This window comes from Theropithecus gelada, chromosome 12 (assembly GCF_003255815.1).
Source record: "Theropithecus gelada isolate Dixy chromosome 12, Tgel_1.0, whole genome shotgun sequence".
Lineage (NCBI taxonomy): Eukaryota > Metazoa > Chordata > Mammalia > Primates > Cercopithecidae > Theropithecus > Theropithecus gelada.
This window is the reverse complement of record NC_037680.1, coordinates 46,073,207-46,088,165: the sequence shown is the minus strand read 5'-3', so window position 1 is coordinate 46,088,165 and position 14,959 is coordinate 46,073,207. Positions and strand designations below refer to the sequence as shown.

Genomic DNA, 14,959 nt, shown 5'->3' with positions numbered 1-14,959 from the left:
GAATCTGCTGTGGGTGAAGATGCTGTGAAAACCATTCAAATGACAGCAAAGGATTTAGGATATTATATAAACTTAGTTGATAAAGCAGCAGCAGGTTGAGAGGATTGACTCTAATTTTGAAAGAAGTCCTACTGTGGGTTAAATGCCCTCCAACAGCATTACATACTACAGGGAAACCTTCTGTGAAGAGTCAATCAATATGGCAGACTTCATTGTTGTCTTATTTTTTTTTCTGTTTTCTTTTCTTTTTCCCTTCCTTTCCTTTCCTTTTCTTTTCTTTTCTTTTCTTTTTGACAGAGTCTCACTCTGTCGCCCAGGTTGGAGTGCAGTGGTGCAATCTCGGCTCACTGCAAGCTCCGCCTCCTGGGTTCACTCCATTCTCCTGCCTCAGCCTCCCGAGTAGCTGGGACTACAGGCGCCCGCCACCATGCCTGGCTAATTTTTTGTATTTTTAGTAGATACGGGGTTTCACCGTGTTGGCCAGGGTGGTCTCGATCTCCTGACCTCATAATCTGCCTGCCTCGGCCTCCCAAAGTGCTGGGATTACAGGCGTGAGTCACTGCGCCCAGCCCATTGTTGTCTTATTTTAAATAAATTGCCACAGCCACTTCAGCCTTCAAAAACCACCACCCTGATCAGTCAGCACCCATCAACGTCAAGGCAAGACCCTCTGTTAGCAGAAAGATTCTGACTTCTTGAAGGCTGAGATGGTTGTTAGCATGTTTTAGCAATAAAGTATTTTTTAATTAAGATGTATACATTTTCTAGACATGATGCTATTGTATACTTAATAGACTACAGTATAGTGTAAACATAACTTTTATATGCAATGGGAAACTAAAACATTTGAATGGCTTACTTTATTGAGATATTCATTTTATTGCAGCAGTTTGGAACCAAACCCACAATATCTCTGAGGTATGCCTGTACTTTGTTTGTTTTTGCTTGTCTCCCTCACTAGAATGAGTGAGCCATATCTGTTTTATCATTGTAGTAGAAATTCAATAAATAGTAGGTAAATGAATGAGAGGTCTAAGGATTAGAGAAGAGTTAGGTATAATTCTTAAGTCCCTAGCATAGGTAACTGAAAAGATGGTGGTACTGTTCACCAAAATAAAGAAAAGAGACCAAAAGGGTCAGTTTAGAAGAGAAGGATGATGAATTTGGTTTTAGATGTAGAGAAGGTAAAGTACCTATGTAATAGCCAGGTGATGATGCCTAATGGGTTGTCTCTATAAGAATCAAGGTAGGCTGGGCATGGTGGCTCATGCCTATCATCCTAGCAGTTTGGGAGGTCAAGCGGGGAGGATCACTTGAGCCCAGGAGTTCAAAGACCATCCTGGTTAACATAGTGAGACCCCTGTGGAGTCCTAATTGGAGAAAAGGAGTCGGGCTGGTGGGAGCGAGAAAAAGCAAAACAGAAGATGCAGATAAGCTACAAGCCTGCCTTTTTTCCTGGTTCAGGACACATAGCCCTTCTGCACAAATAATTCACAATCTTCCTGTGCTCAACTACCACCAGCCACCTGCAAGTAAGCTCACTGCAACCTTGGTGTTATCAGTACTGCATAAAGCCCTCCTCAGCATACAGCATAAACACTATCCTATAAAATCTCCAGCAAGCCTTGTTTCCTCACCGCCACCCTCTCTCTTGCAGGCTGCTTATTGCCTCACTGGCAATGTATTTTTATACTTTTTCTAATAAGGCTGCCTTTCTTTATCTACAATTGTCTTGGCAAATTCTTTTACCCCCATGCTAATACCCAGATAGCCATCTTTCTTTCCCCTGCAACAACTCTCTCTCTCTCTCAAAAAAAAAAAAAAAAAAAAAAAAAGCTAGAATTAGCTGGGTGTGGTGGTACACACCTGTAGTTCCAGCTTGGGAGGCTGTAGTTCCAGCTTGGGAGGCTGTAGTTCCAGCTTGGGAGGCTGACACAGAAGGATCACTTGAACCCAGGAGTTTGAGGTTGCAGTGAGCTATGAGGTTGCAGTGAGCTATGATTGCAACACTACACTCCAGCCTGGATGACAGAGTGAGACCCTGTCTCAAAAAACAATTTTTAAAAATGAAAGAATCAAACTTGTCTATTGTAATAGAGAGAGAGAGAGAACTCGGTTTGGATGTTTGACTACTGACTTCGTTTTTAGGCCTCACTCTCACTTCCCTTTTGGCCCTACATCTGTACAGGCTGATAAGAAGGGTCCTGGAACTCTCCTCCTCCTCTTTTGGCACCAGTACTTAATTTAAATCCCTCCTGCTCAGAAACTTTTCCTCAGTCCCACCTCTCAGCCATTAATAAAGGCCCCAAACCCACTCCCTCTGCTTTGTCCAAAGCAATCAAGACCTACTTGTGCCTGCCCAGCTCTTCCCAGGAGTCCCTCGTGTGAGTAATACTTTCTACCAAGTTTTCTTGGGATGTAATGTCATCAGTCTGGACATCTGAACCAAATTTTGGGTCTTTCCTGCTTTTACAGGAGAACTGTGCAACATCTGTGTAAGCCCAAGAATCAGATCTGTGCTAGATAAGTACAGATTTGGAACCTTCAGAATGTGAATCAAGGATAGCAAGGAGCCGACTCAAGGAGAACAAGGCGTTGACATATTCAGCTCTAATTTCCTGGTAGAGGCTGCCCAATGCATTGTTTGAGAAGGACCAAGGATCAGCAGGAAAGAGTTTTGTGTTGGTGGCTGACATCTGCTTTGGGAGTGGGAGTTGGAAGTAATGATATGAATGTTATGTATTTCTTCCTTGAACTAGAGGATCTCAAATTTACTTCAGCAAGTTAACTTTGCATTAAGCCAAATTAATGGCATATGGATGACAAGTCTATTCAAACTACCCAAACTAAGGAGAAAGTCTCTTTTGACAGCGAATTAAATTTTTAATTATTGCCGGGCGCGGTGGCTCAAACCTGTAATCCTAGCACTTTGGGAGGCCGAGACGGGTGGATCACGAGGTCAGGAGATCGAGACCATCCTGGTGAACATGGTGAAACCCCGTCTCTACTAAAAAATACAAAAAACTAGCCGGGCGAGGTGGCGGCGCCTGTAGTCCCAGCTACTCGGGAGGCTGAGGCAGGAGAATGGCGTGAACCCGGGAGGCGGAGCTTGCAGTGAGCTGAGGTCCGGCCACTGCAACTCCAGCCTGGGAGACAGAGCAAGACTCCATCTCAAAAAAAAAAAAAAAAAAAATTTTAAATTATTGTAAATTATTGTGTGAGTCACTGGCAATATATTATATTTTAACTGACATTAGAGACATTTTTGTTATTCTTAGAATAGGTAATTTTTTTGCTGAAATGACAAATTATCCAATGGATGCATAGTTATAATGTTAGTAATTTCCAGATTTGCTAAGAAATGCTAAAGTTGAAAAATTTTAAAGTATCTTGTTTTCCCTTAAAAGTAGCAATTTAAAAATTTCAAAAGCTTCTGTTTTTAGAATTGGATAAATCTCTTTTTATAATGTTCTTCAAATCTTTCTTTTTTTTGAGACAGAGTCTTGCTCTCACCCAGGCCAGGGTGCAGTGGTGTGATCTCAGCTCTCTGCAACCTCTGCCACCCAGGTTCAAGCGATTTCCTTTCTCAGCCTCCCAAGTAACTGGGTGTACGGGTGGGCACCACCACATCTGGCTAAAATTTTGTTTTTTTTGGTAGAGATGGGGTTTCATTATGTTGGCCAGGCTGGTCTCAAACTCCTGACCTCAGGTGATCTGCCCACCTTGGCCTCCCAAAGTGCTGGGATTACAGCGTGAGCCACTGCGCCCAGCCTTGAGTTTTTTTTTTTTTTTTTAGGGCAATCATAAACCTGGTTTAGCATTGACCAACAGTGATCTTTTTATTACCTCCTCCTAAAGAGAGTGACTCTGACTCTAAAGGTTATTATTCTGCACAGATGAATCAAGTAGGAATCTCCTGTCCTGAATTGGCTTAACAGTAACAAAGTAAACTTGTTGGCTCACTTAACTGTATAGTCCTCCATGGCATAGGGGAAGGGAATTTTCCCTTCCCTAAAGCTGAGTGAGGGGACTCCAGTAAAAAATGTTTTCTCGATTGGGTGCATATGAAAGAAAGGTTGGCTGGGTACATTGGCTCATGCCTGTAATCCCAACACTTTGGGAGGCTGAGGCGGGAGGATTGCTTCAGGCCAGGAGTTTGAGACCAGCCTGGACAACATAGCAAGACCCCATTTCTATAGAAGAAAAATTTTTAAAGAAAGAAAGGTTTATTCCTTAGTCATTCATCTATTTAGGTGGGTTGTTGACCTACCCTGTGCCTACCTTTTCAGGAAAAAAGAGAGAGAGAGAGAGAGAGGGCAGATAGAGTAGTGAGAAAGCCTGTATATTGTTGATTGGCTAACAAGGATGCATGGATTTTCCATGGGCAAGGAGACAACTTGGACTTGTGCTGTCTTGCCAGTATGCAGAGGTTTGGCTGCCGGATGAGAGGCCTTTGAGACCTGGAGTCTTTACTAAACTACTTAGAGTGGGAGCTCCTGGTAGTGATGGTGGTGGGGTTTAGGGGTGAGTTGAAGAGATGGAGCTGGAGCTAAATCACTCAGATCAGGGCTCTGCAGTGAGGAGGACCCTCAGGGATCTCTGAGGAACTCACACATAAGTTTGGAAAGACAGCCAGGGAGGCTCACCACTCAGAAGAAGTTATCAGCTAGTCAGTATTGGCTACAGAAAGAATTACAACGCAAGTGGTCAGTTGAGTAAGGAGACCGTTCTTCCTCTCATTCCATCAAACTGCATTCCTTGAGAGGCTAGACCCACAGCTTATGTAGCATCATCTAGGGCTGAAGTTGGGAAGCACTAGGGATTAGGAACCTTTCTGTAAAATAATGTCACTATTTCTTCTTACTGTCATCCCATTAACTGGTTCTTTCTAAAGGAAAAGAACTTACTTGGGTGAAAAATGAAATAAATTTTGAGGCAAGGAAAGTATTGCCAATTCTAGGTTAACCAAGATTGGATTAGTTTTAATCACTGCTGTTTAATGTCTGTTCTTTTCCCCCAAAGAAATTCACAACTTCCTTGCAGCTTCAGCTCATTCCAGGTTGGAACTGAATTCATTTCTTAAAAATATAGCCTATTTTTCTGCTTTGTTCTCAATTATAATTATGTTTTTGCTTTAGAATAAAGGAACATGAGGAAGAAGAAGAAAGAAGGAAAAAGCATGAAGAAAAAGATGCCGAAGAAATAAAGCGACAGAATGCATTATATGAAATTGAAATGAGAAAAAAACTAGAAAAGAAAAGAGAAGAGATGCATGAAAGCAGGAGACGGTTTCTTGTAAGTTGAAAGTGCAAAAGTTCCAAAAAGGTTCAAAGTCAAATGCCCAACTTTTAAAATTAATACATAATATATTTGTACATGTTTATAGAGTACATGTGGTATTTTGATCCATACATACGTTATGTAATGATCAAATAAGGGAATTTAGGTTATCTGTCACCTTGAACATTTATCATTTCTTTGTGTTGGGAACATTTCAAATCTTCTAATTATTTTGAAATGTACAATATATTGTTGTTAACTATAGTCCCCCCACTATGCTATCAAACACTAAAACTTATTCCTTATATCTAAAACTTTGTACATCCCCACTGTGTCTCCACGTCCTTACCAGCTTCTGATAGAATAACTGTCATTCTAGTCTCTGCCTCCACTAGATCACTTTTTAGCTCACACATAATGAGTGAGAACATAGTATATTTGTCTTTCTGTGCCTGCAAATGCCTAACTTTTAATATTAAAAAAAGAAGTGGGGTAGAAAAGGAGTTGCTATTAAGTTGGGTTTCTAAGGGAATGTATACTTTTGGGATAGCTATATTTGCTGTGGTTTTATATGCATGTGCTCTCATGCACGAACAAGAAAGAGAGAAGAGAAAATGATATTTTAAAACAATGAATTTATTTTCTTAAGAGTTGTGGGGAATGAATGGGGTGATTTATGTTTGGGGTCTGTTGTGCCATTAATATGTGCTCCACAAACGGTAATATTTTTGTCACAGTTCACCACAGGGGCATGTTTGGAGGGTCTCCTAGTCGTAGTGTCACTGCCCTCTAGCTCCAGGCCTGGGGCTTTCCCTAGCACTGCTGAGGAGCCGTCTGTGCAGGTCAGCCCCTCGAGGGCAGAGGAGAGGGGCCGAGTAATTGGAGGTTCAAGAGGAGGATAAAAGAATAAGGATAGAGTTATGAGCAGTGCCTGAAAATGCCCAGCCTACAGAGTCTTTGAGAAGGAAATTTATAATTAGGTGAATGTGGTATTGAAAGATGCAAATGGCATCTTGGAGGACTTGCAGTCATACAGAGGAGATGACCATAAAATACAAGAGGCAATCCAGCAGCCAGCAGATGAGAAGTTGGAAGAGAAGGCATGGGGTGCATTTGTTCCACTGGGAGGCAAATTAAAGAAATCTTATGAATTGTCTCAGCAGTAAGAAGCAGCATTAAAATGTCTTCAGAGAGCCTTGACAAGTACCCCATGTTCTCCCACCCAGCATCTAGTGCAAAAATAGCCTTTTGCTGAAGAGTTTGCAGAAATTCTTCATTTCACACTCTGGTTTGATGAACTCAGGATGACAAATCCTGCTATACAGAATGATTTCAGCTATTATAGAAGAGCACTGAGTTGTATAAGGATTAATAATGTATCATCAGGCCGAGCACAGTGAGTGGCTCATGCCTATAATCCTAGCACTTTGGAAGGCTAAGGCAGGCAGATCTCTTTGAGCTCAGGAGTTCGAGACCAGCCTGGCCAACATGGTGAAACCCTGTCTCTACAAAAAATACAAAAATTAGCCAGGCATGGTAGTGCACGCCTCTGGTCCCAGCTACTCAGGAGGCTGAGGCTGGAGGATTGCTTGAGCCCAGAAGTAGAGGCCGCAGTGAGTCAAGATCATGCCACTGCACTCCAGCCTGGGTAATAGAGCAAGACTCTGTCTCAAAAAAAAATATATATATATACACACACACACATATGTGTATATATGTGTGTGTGTGTGTGTATATCAAATAACCTAATGAGGCATCTTAAAGAACTAGAAAAGCAAGAGCAAACCAAACCCAAAATCCCAAGACACAACCCAAGTGCAAAATTAGTAGAAGAAAATAAATAATAAAGATCAGAGCAGAAATAAATGAAATTGAAGCAAAAAAAAAAAAAATACGAAAGAGCAATGAAATGAAAATTTGGTGGTTTTGTTTTGTTTTGTTTTGTTTTTGAGACGGAGTCTTGCTCTGTCTACCAGGTTGGAGTGCAGTGGTGTGATCTCAGCTCACTGCAACCTCCGCCTCCTGGGTTCAAGCGATTCTTCTGCCTCAGCCTCCTGAGTAGCTGGGATTACAGGCACGCACCATCATGCTCGGCTAATTTTTCAATTTTTTTAGTAGAGACAAGATTTCACCATGTTGGCCAGGCTGATCTTGGACTCCTGACCTCATGATCTGCTCGCCTAGGCCTCCCAAAGTGCTGGGATTACAGGTATGAGCCACCGTACTCGGCCTGAAACTTTTTTTTTTTTTTTTTAAAGATAAACAAAATTTACAAACCTCTAGCCAGATTAACTAAGAGAAAAAGAGAAGACCTGAATGAAAAAACTCAGAGATGAAAACTAAGACATTACAGCTGATGCTACAGAAATTCAAAGGATCATTAGAGGCTACTACGAACAACTATATGTCAATAAATTGGACAATCAAGAATACATGGGTAAGTTCCTAGACACATACAACCTACTGAGATTGAACCATGAAGAAATCCAAAACCTGAACAGACCAATAACAAGGGATGAGATTGAAGCCATAATAAAAAGTCTTCCAGTAAAGAAAAGCCTGGGACCCAATGGCTTCACTGCTGTATTCTACCAAACCTCCAAAGAAGGACTAATGCCAATCCTACTTAGACTATTCTGAGAAATAGAGGAGGAATACTTTCACACTTAAAACATACCTTTAAAAGGAATACTTTCACACTCATTCTGTGATGCCAGTATTACCCTGATACCAAAACCAGACAAAGATACATCTAAAAAAGAATACTACAGGCCAGTGTCTCTGATGAATGTTGATACAAAAATCCTCAACAAAATACTAGCAAACTGAATTCAACAATACATTAGTAAGATAATTCATCATGACGAAGTGGGATTTATCCCTGGGATGCAAGGATGGTTCAACATATGGAAATCAATCAATGTGATATATAAACAGAATGAAGGACAAAACCAAATGATCATTTCAATTGATGCTGAAAAAGCATTTGAAAAAATTCACCACTCTTTCATGATAAAAATCCCCACAAAACTGGGGATAGAAGGAACATACTTCAACATAATTAAAGGCATATATGACAGACCCACAGCTAGAACCATACTGAATGGGGAAAATTTGAAAGCCTTTTCTCTATGATCTGGAACACAACAAGGATGTCCAGTGTCACCACTGTTATTCAACAATGTACTGAAAGTCCTAGCTAAAGCAATCAGATAAGAGAATGAAACAAAAGGCATCCAAAATAGAAAGTAAGAAGTCAAATTATCCCTGTTTGCAGATGACATGATCTTATATTTGGAAGGCCCTAAAGACTGTTCCAAAAATGTATTAGAGCTGATGAGCAAATTCAGTAAAGTTGCAGGACACAAAATCAACACATAAAAATCAGTAACATTTCTGTATGCCAACAGCAAACAATCTGAAAAAGAAATCAAGAAAGTAATCCCATTTACACAGCTACAAATAAAATAAAATGCCTAGGAATTAATCAAAGAAGTGAAAGATCTCTACCATGAAAACTATGAAACACTGATGCAAGAAATTGAAGAAGACACAAAAAATGGAAAGATATTCTATGTTCATGGATTGGAAGAATCAATGCTATTCAAATGTCCATACTACTGAAAGCAGACTACAGAGTCAGTGCAATCCCTGTCAAAATACCAATGACATTCTTCACAGAAATAGAAAAAAAAAACAATCCTAAAGTTTATATGGAACCACAAAAGACCCAGAATAGCTAAAGCTATCCTGAGCAAAAGAGTGAAACTGGAGGAACCACATTGCCTGACTTCAAATTATACTACAGAGATATAGTAGCCAAAACACCATGGTACCAGCATGAGAAAAGATACACAGACCAATGGAACAGAATACAGAACCCAGAAATAAATTTATACACCTACAGTGAACTCATTTTCTTATTTTTAAATTTTTGTTTATTTTAAAATTATTTTTGAGATGGAGCTTGCTCTGTTGCCCAGGCTGGAGTGCAGGGGTGTGATCTTGGTTTAACTCTGCCTCCCAAGTTCAGGTGATTCTCTTGCCTCAGCCTCCCAAATAGCTGGGATTAAGGCACCCACCACCATGCCTGGCTAATTTTTGTATTTTTCAGTAGAGATGGGATTTCACCATGTTGGCCATGGCTCGTCTCAAACTCCTACCTCAAGAGATCCGCCTGCCTTTGTCTCCCAAAGTGCTGGGAATACAAATGTGAGCAACCATGCCTGATCCCTACAATGAACTCATTTTCGACAAAGGTGCCAAGAACATATGTAGGAGAAAAGACAGTCTCTTCAGTAAATGGTGCTGGGTAAACTGGATATCCATATGCAAAAGAATGAAACTAGACCCCTATCTCTCACCATACACAAAAATCAAATTAGGATAGGCACAGTGGCTCACACCTATAATTCCAGCACTTTGGGAGGCCAAGGCAGGAGGATCACTGGAGGCCAGGAACTTGAGACCAGCCTGGGCAACATAGCAAGACCCTACCTTTCTCTCTCTCTCTCTCTCTCTCTCTCTCTATCTATCTATATATATATATATTTGATTAAAAATCAAATCAAAGTGGATTAAAGACTTAAATCTAAGACCTCACACTATGAAACTACTAGAAGAAAACCTTGAAGAAACTCTTTAGGACATTGGACTGGACAAAGATTTCTTGAGTAATACCCTATAAGCACAGGCAACTAAAGCAAAAAGGGACAAACTGGATCATATCAAGTTAAAAAGCTTCTGCACAGCAAAGGAAACAAAATAGTGAAGAGACAACCCACAGACAGTATTTGCAAATTATCCATCTGACAAGAGATTGATAACCAGAATATATAAGGAGCTCAAACAACTCAATAGGAAAAACAAATCTAATAATCTGATTTTTAAATGGGCAAAGATCTGAATAGACATTTCTCAAAAGAAGACATACAAATGGCTAAAAGGTTGATATAGTTTGGCTCTGTGTCCCCACCCAAATCTCATGTTGAATTGTAATTCCCAATGTTCAGGGAGGGACCTGCTGGGATGTGATTGGATCATGGGGGTGGATTTTCCCCTTGCTGTTCTCATGATAGTAAGTTCTCATGAGATCGGGTTGTTTAAAAGTGTGTAGCACTTTCCCCTTTACTCTCTCTCCTGCTGCCATGTAAAGATGTGCCTTGCCTCCCCTTTGCCTTCTGCCATGATTGTAAGTTTCCTGAGCCCTTCCCAGCCATGCTTTCTGTACAGCCTGTGGAACTGTGAATCAGTTAAACCTCTTTTCTTTATAAATTACCCAGTCTCAGGTAGTTCTTTATAGCATTGTAAGAACGGACTAATACAGAAAATTGGTACTGAGAGTGGGGCATTGCTATAAAGATACCTGAAAATATGGAAGTGACGTTGGAACTGGGTAAGAGACAGAGGTTGAAGCAGGAGCTCAGAAGAAGACAGGAAGATGAGAGAAAGTTTAGAGCTTCCTACAGACTTGTTGAATGGTTGTAACCAAAATGCTGATAGTCATGTGGACAATGAAGTCCAGGCTAAGGTGGTATTATATGCAGATGAGGAACTTATTGGGAAATGGAGTAAAGGTCACTCTTACTACGCTTTAGTAAAGAGACTAGCAGCCTTGAGTCCCTGCTTTAGAGATCTAGAGCAGGAATGCTTTTTACAGCACCCAAGTCACCCCTTGAATGCTTTGCTTCTTAGAATTTTTTTCTGCCAGATACCCTAAATCATCTCTCTCAAATTCAAAGTTCCACAGATCTCCAGGGCAGGGGCAAAATGCCACCGGTCTCTTTGCTAAAACATAACAAGAGTCATGTTTGCTCCATTTCCCAACAAGTTCTTCATCTCCATCTGAGACCACCTCAGCCTGGATCTTATTGTCCATATCGCTATCAGGTTTTTGGTCAAAGCCATTCAACACGTCTCTAGGAAGTTCCAAACTTTCCCATATTTTCTTGTCTTCTTCTGAGCCCTGCAAACTGTTTCAACCTCTGCCTGTTACTCAGTTCCAAAGTCACTTCCATATTTTCGGGTATCTTTTCAGCAATGCCCCACTCTGCTGGTACCAATTTACTGTATTGGTGAATTTTCACACAGCTAATAAAGACATGTCTGAGACTGGACAATTTACAAAAGAAAGAGGTTTAATTGGATTTACAGTTCCACATGGCTGGGGAAGCCTTACAATCATGGTGGAAGGCAAGGAGGAGCAAGTCATGTCTTACATGGATGGCAGCACGCAAAGAGAGAGAGCTTGTGTGGGAGAACTCCTCTTTATAAAACCTTCAGATCTCATGATACTTATTCATTATCATGAGAGCAGTATGGAGGAAACTGCCCCTGTGATTCAATTATCTCTCACTGGATCTCTCCCACAACATGTGGGAATTATGGAAGTACAATTCAAGAGAAGATTTGGGTGGGGACACAGAGTTAAACCATGTCAGCCACTGTCCTACAGACCCCAGAATGGTAGATCCATTGACATCTTGCACCGTGCGCCTGGAAAAGCCTCAGGCATTCAACACCAGTCCATGAAAGCAGCTGTACCCTGCAGAGACACAGGGGTGGAACTGCCCAAGGCCATGGGAGCCCACCCCTTGCATCAACATGCCCTGGATATGAGACATGGAGTCAAAGAAGATTATTTAGGAACTTTAAGATTTAATAACTACCAATGACCATACTGCCCAAGGTAATTAATAGATTCAATGCCATCCCCATCAAGTTACCAATGACTTTCTTCACAGAATTGGAAAAAACTAAAGTTCATATGGAAGCAAAAAAGAGCTTCCATTGCCAAGACAATCCTAAGCCAAAAGAACAAAGCTGGAGGCATCACGCTACCTGACTTCAAACTATACTACAAGGCTACAGTAACCAAAACAGCATAGTACTGGTACCAAAACAGAGATATAGACCAATGGAACAGAACAGAGCCCTCAGAAATAATACCACACATCTACAACCATCTGATCTTTGACAAACCTGACAAAAACAAGAAATGGGGAAAGGATTCCCTATTTAATAAATGGTGCTGGGAAAACTGGCTAGCCATATGTAGAAAGCTGAAACTGGATCCCTTCCTTACACCTTATACAAAAATTAATTCAAGATGGATTAAAGACTTAAATGTTAGACCTAAAACCATACAAACCCTAGAATAAAACCTAGGCAATACCATTCAGGACATAGGCATGGGCAAGGACTTCATGACTAAAACACCAAAAGCAATGGCAACAAAAGCCAAAATTGACAGATGGGATCTAATTAAACTAAACAGCTTCTGCACAGCAAAAGAAACTACCATCAGAGTGAACAGGCAACCTACAGAATGGGAGAAAATTTTTACAATCTACCCATCTGACAAAGGGCTAATATCCAGAATCTACAAAGAACTTAAACAAATTTACAAGAAAAAAAATCAAATAACCCCATCAAAAAGTGGGAAAAGGATATGAACAGACATTTCTCAAAAGAAGACATTTATGTAGCCAACAGACACATGAAAAAGTGTTCATCATCACTGGCCATCAGAGAAGTGCAAATCAAAACCACAATGAGATACCATCTCACACCAGTTAGAATGGCGATCATTGAAAAATCAGGAAACAACAGGTGCTGGAGATGATGTGAAGAAATAGGAATGCTTTTACACCGTTGGTGGGACTGTAAACTAGTTCAACCATTGTGGAAGACAGTGTGGCGATTCCTCAAGGATCTAGGACTAGAAATACCATTTGACCCAGCCATCCCATTACTGGGCATATACCCAAAGGATTATAAATCATACGGCTATAAAGACACATGCACACATATGTTTATTGTGGCACTACTCACAATAGCAAAGACTTGGCACCAACCCAAATGTCCATCAATGATAGACTGGATTAAGAAAATGTGGCACATATACACCATGGAATACTATCAGCCATAAAAAAGGATAAGTTCGTGTCCTTTGTAGGGACATGGATGAAGCTGGAAACCATCATTCTCAGCAAACTATCACAAGGACAGAAAACCAAGCACCACATATTCTCACTTATAGGTGGGAATTGATCAATGAGAACACTTGGATACAGGGTGGGGAACATCACACACCGACAGGGACCTGTCGTGGGGTGAGGGGAGGGGAGAGAGATAGCATTAGGAGATATACCTAATGTAAATGACGAGTTAATGGGTGCAGCACACCAACATGGCACATGTATACATATGTAATAAATCTGCACGTTGTGCACATGTACCCTCGAACTTAAAGTATAATTTAAAAAAAAAAGATTTAATAACTGCCCTGCTGGGTTTTGGACTTGCATGCAGCCTGTAGCTCCTTTGTTTTGGCCAATTTCTCCATTTTGGAACAGGAGCATTTACCCAATGCCTGTATCCCCGTTGTATCTTGAAATTAATTAACTTGTTTTTTATTTTATGGCCTCATAGGTGGGAGAGACTTGCTTGTCTCAGATGAGACTTTGGACTTGAACTTTTGAGCTAATGCTGGAATGAGTGGAGACTTTTGGGGACTGTTGGGAAGGCATAATTGGTTTTGAAATATGAGAAGGACATGAGATTTGGGAGAGGTTAAGAGCAGAATGATATGGTTTGGTTCTGTGTCGCCACCTAAATCCCTTGTTGAATTATGATCCCGAATGTTGGAGGTGGGTCCTGATGGGAAGTGATTAGATCACGGGGAGTGGTTTCTAATGGTTTAACACCATCCTCCTAGCGCTGTCTTGTGAGTGAATTCTTATGAGATTTGATTGTTTAAAAGTGGGTAGCACTTCCCCCTTCACACTCTCTCTGTCTTGCCATCATATGAAGACATGCTCACTTCCTCTTTGCCTTATGCCATGATTGTTGTTTCCTGAGGCCTCCCGGCCATGATTCCTGTACAATCTGTGGAACTGTGAGCCTATTAAACCTCTTTTCTTCATAAATACCCAGTTTCAGGTAGTTCCTTATAATAATTTGAGAATGGACTAATATAGTAGGTATCATAAGACTCTATGATTAAGTATATTCAGTGGGAGCATTTGCCAAAACTTTCAAACTTGATGTGAAAGTTTGTATCAAAGTTCTTTTTTTGATACAAAGTTTGATACAAAGAACTTTGTATCAAAGTTCTTTTTTTTTTAAAGCCTAATTGCCCGGCCAATTCTGTGACTTTTAACTAAATATTTTCAAATGTGAATTTTGGGGAAACTAATATTTATTTGCTTCTCCTACATGGCAAAACTGCCAGTTCTGCTATTTGAAAACCCCCAATGACTTTATTTTCTACCATCACTTTTTTCATGTGCTGCCAAAATGAAAATGTTTAAATTAAGTGTGTTGTACAAATGGTAGCCAACACAAACTGTTTTTTTTTTTAATTTGTAAGAGTTTAAAGTTTTAATTTTACATTTTGACCTTTTTTGTAAGGGTGTATGTTATGTGTTTAACCTTTGTTAACATTAAAAACTGTGATGTGTGCGTAGAATATTACTTTCTAGGGCTAAATCTCTGATTTCCTGAATCTTACGTCTTTTTCTTTCTTGATTTACTCCCTCATCTTGCTAAAATACACCTTGGAGTAGCTTCCTTAAGAAAGGGTGTATGTGGCCGGGCGCGGTGGCTCAAGCCTGTAATCCCAGCACTTTGGGAGGCCGAGACGGGCGGATCACGAGGTCAGGAGATCGAGACCATC

The 14,959-nt window shown here is 40.6% G+C and overlaps 1 protein-coding gene across 1 annotated transcript in view; it reads left to right on the top strand.

The window, feature by feature from the left end:
* Positions 1-14,959, top strand: part of CCDC173 (coiled-coil domain containing 173) — a 56,957-nt gene that overhangs the window by 29,148 nt on the left and 12,850 nt on the right. The window contains exon 5 of the mRNA XM_025405414.1: positions 5,139-5,295. Coding sequence (XP_025261199.1) covers positions 5,139-5,295 — 157 coding nt within the window. The remainder of the gene's footprint in view (positions 1-5,138; positions 5,296-14,959) is intronic.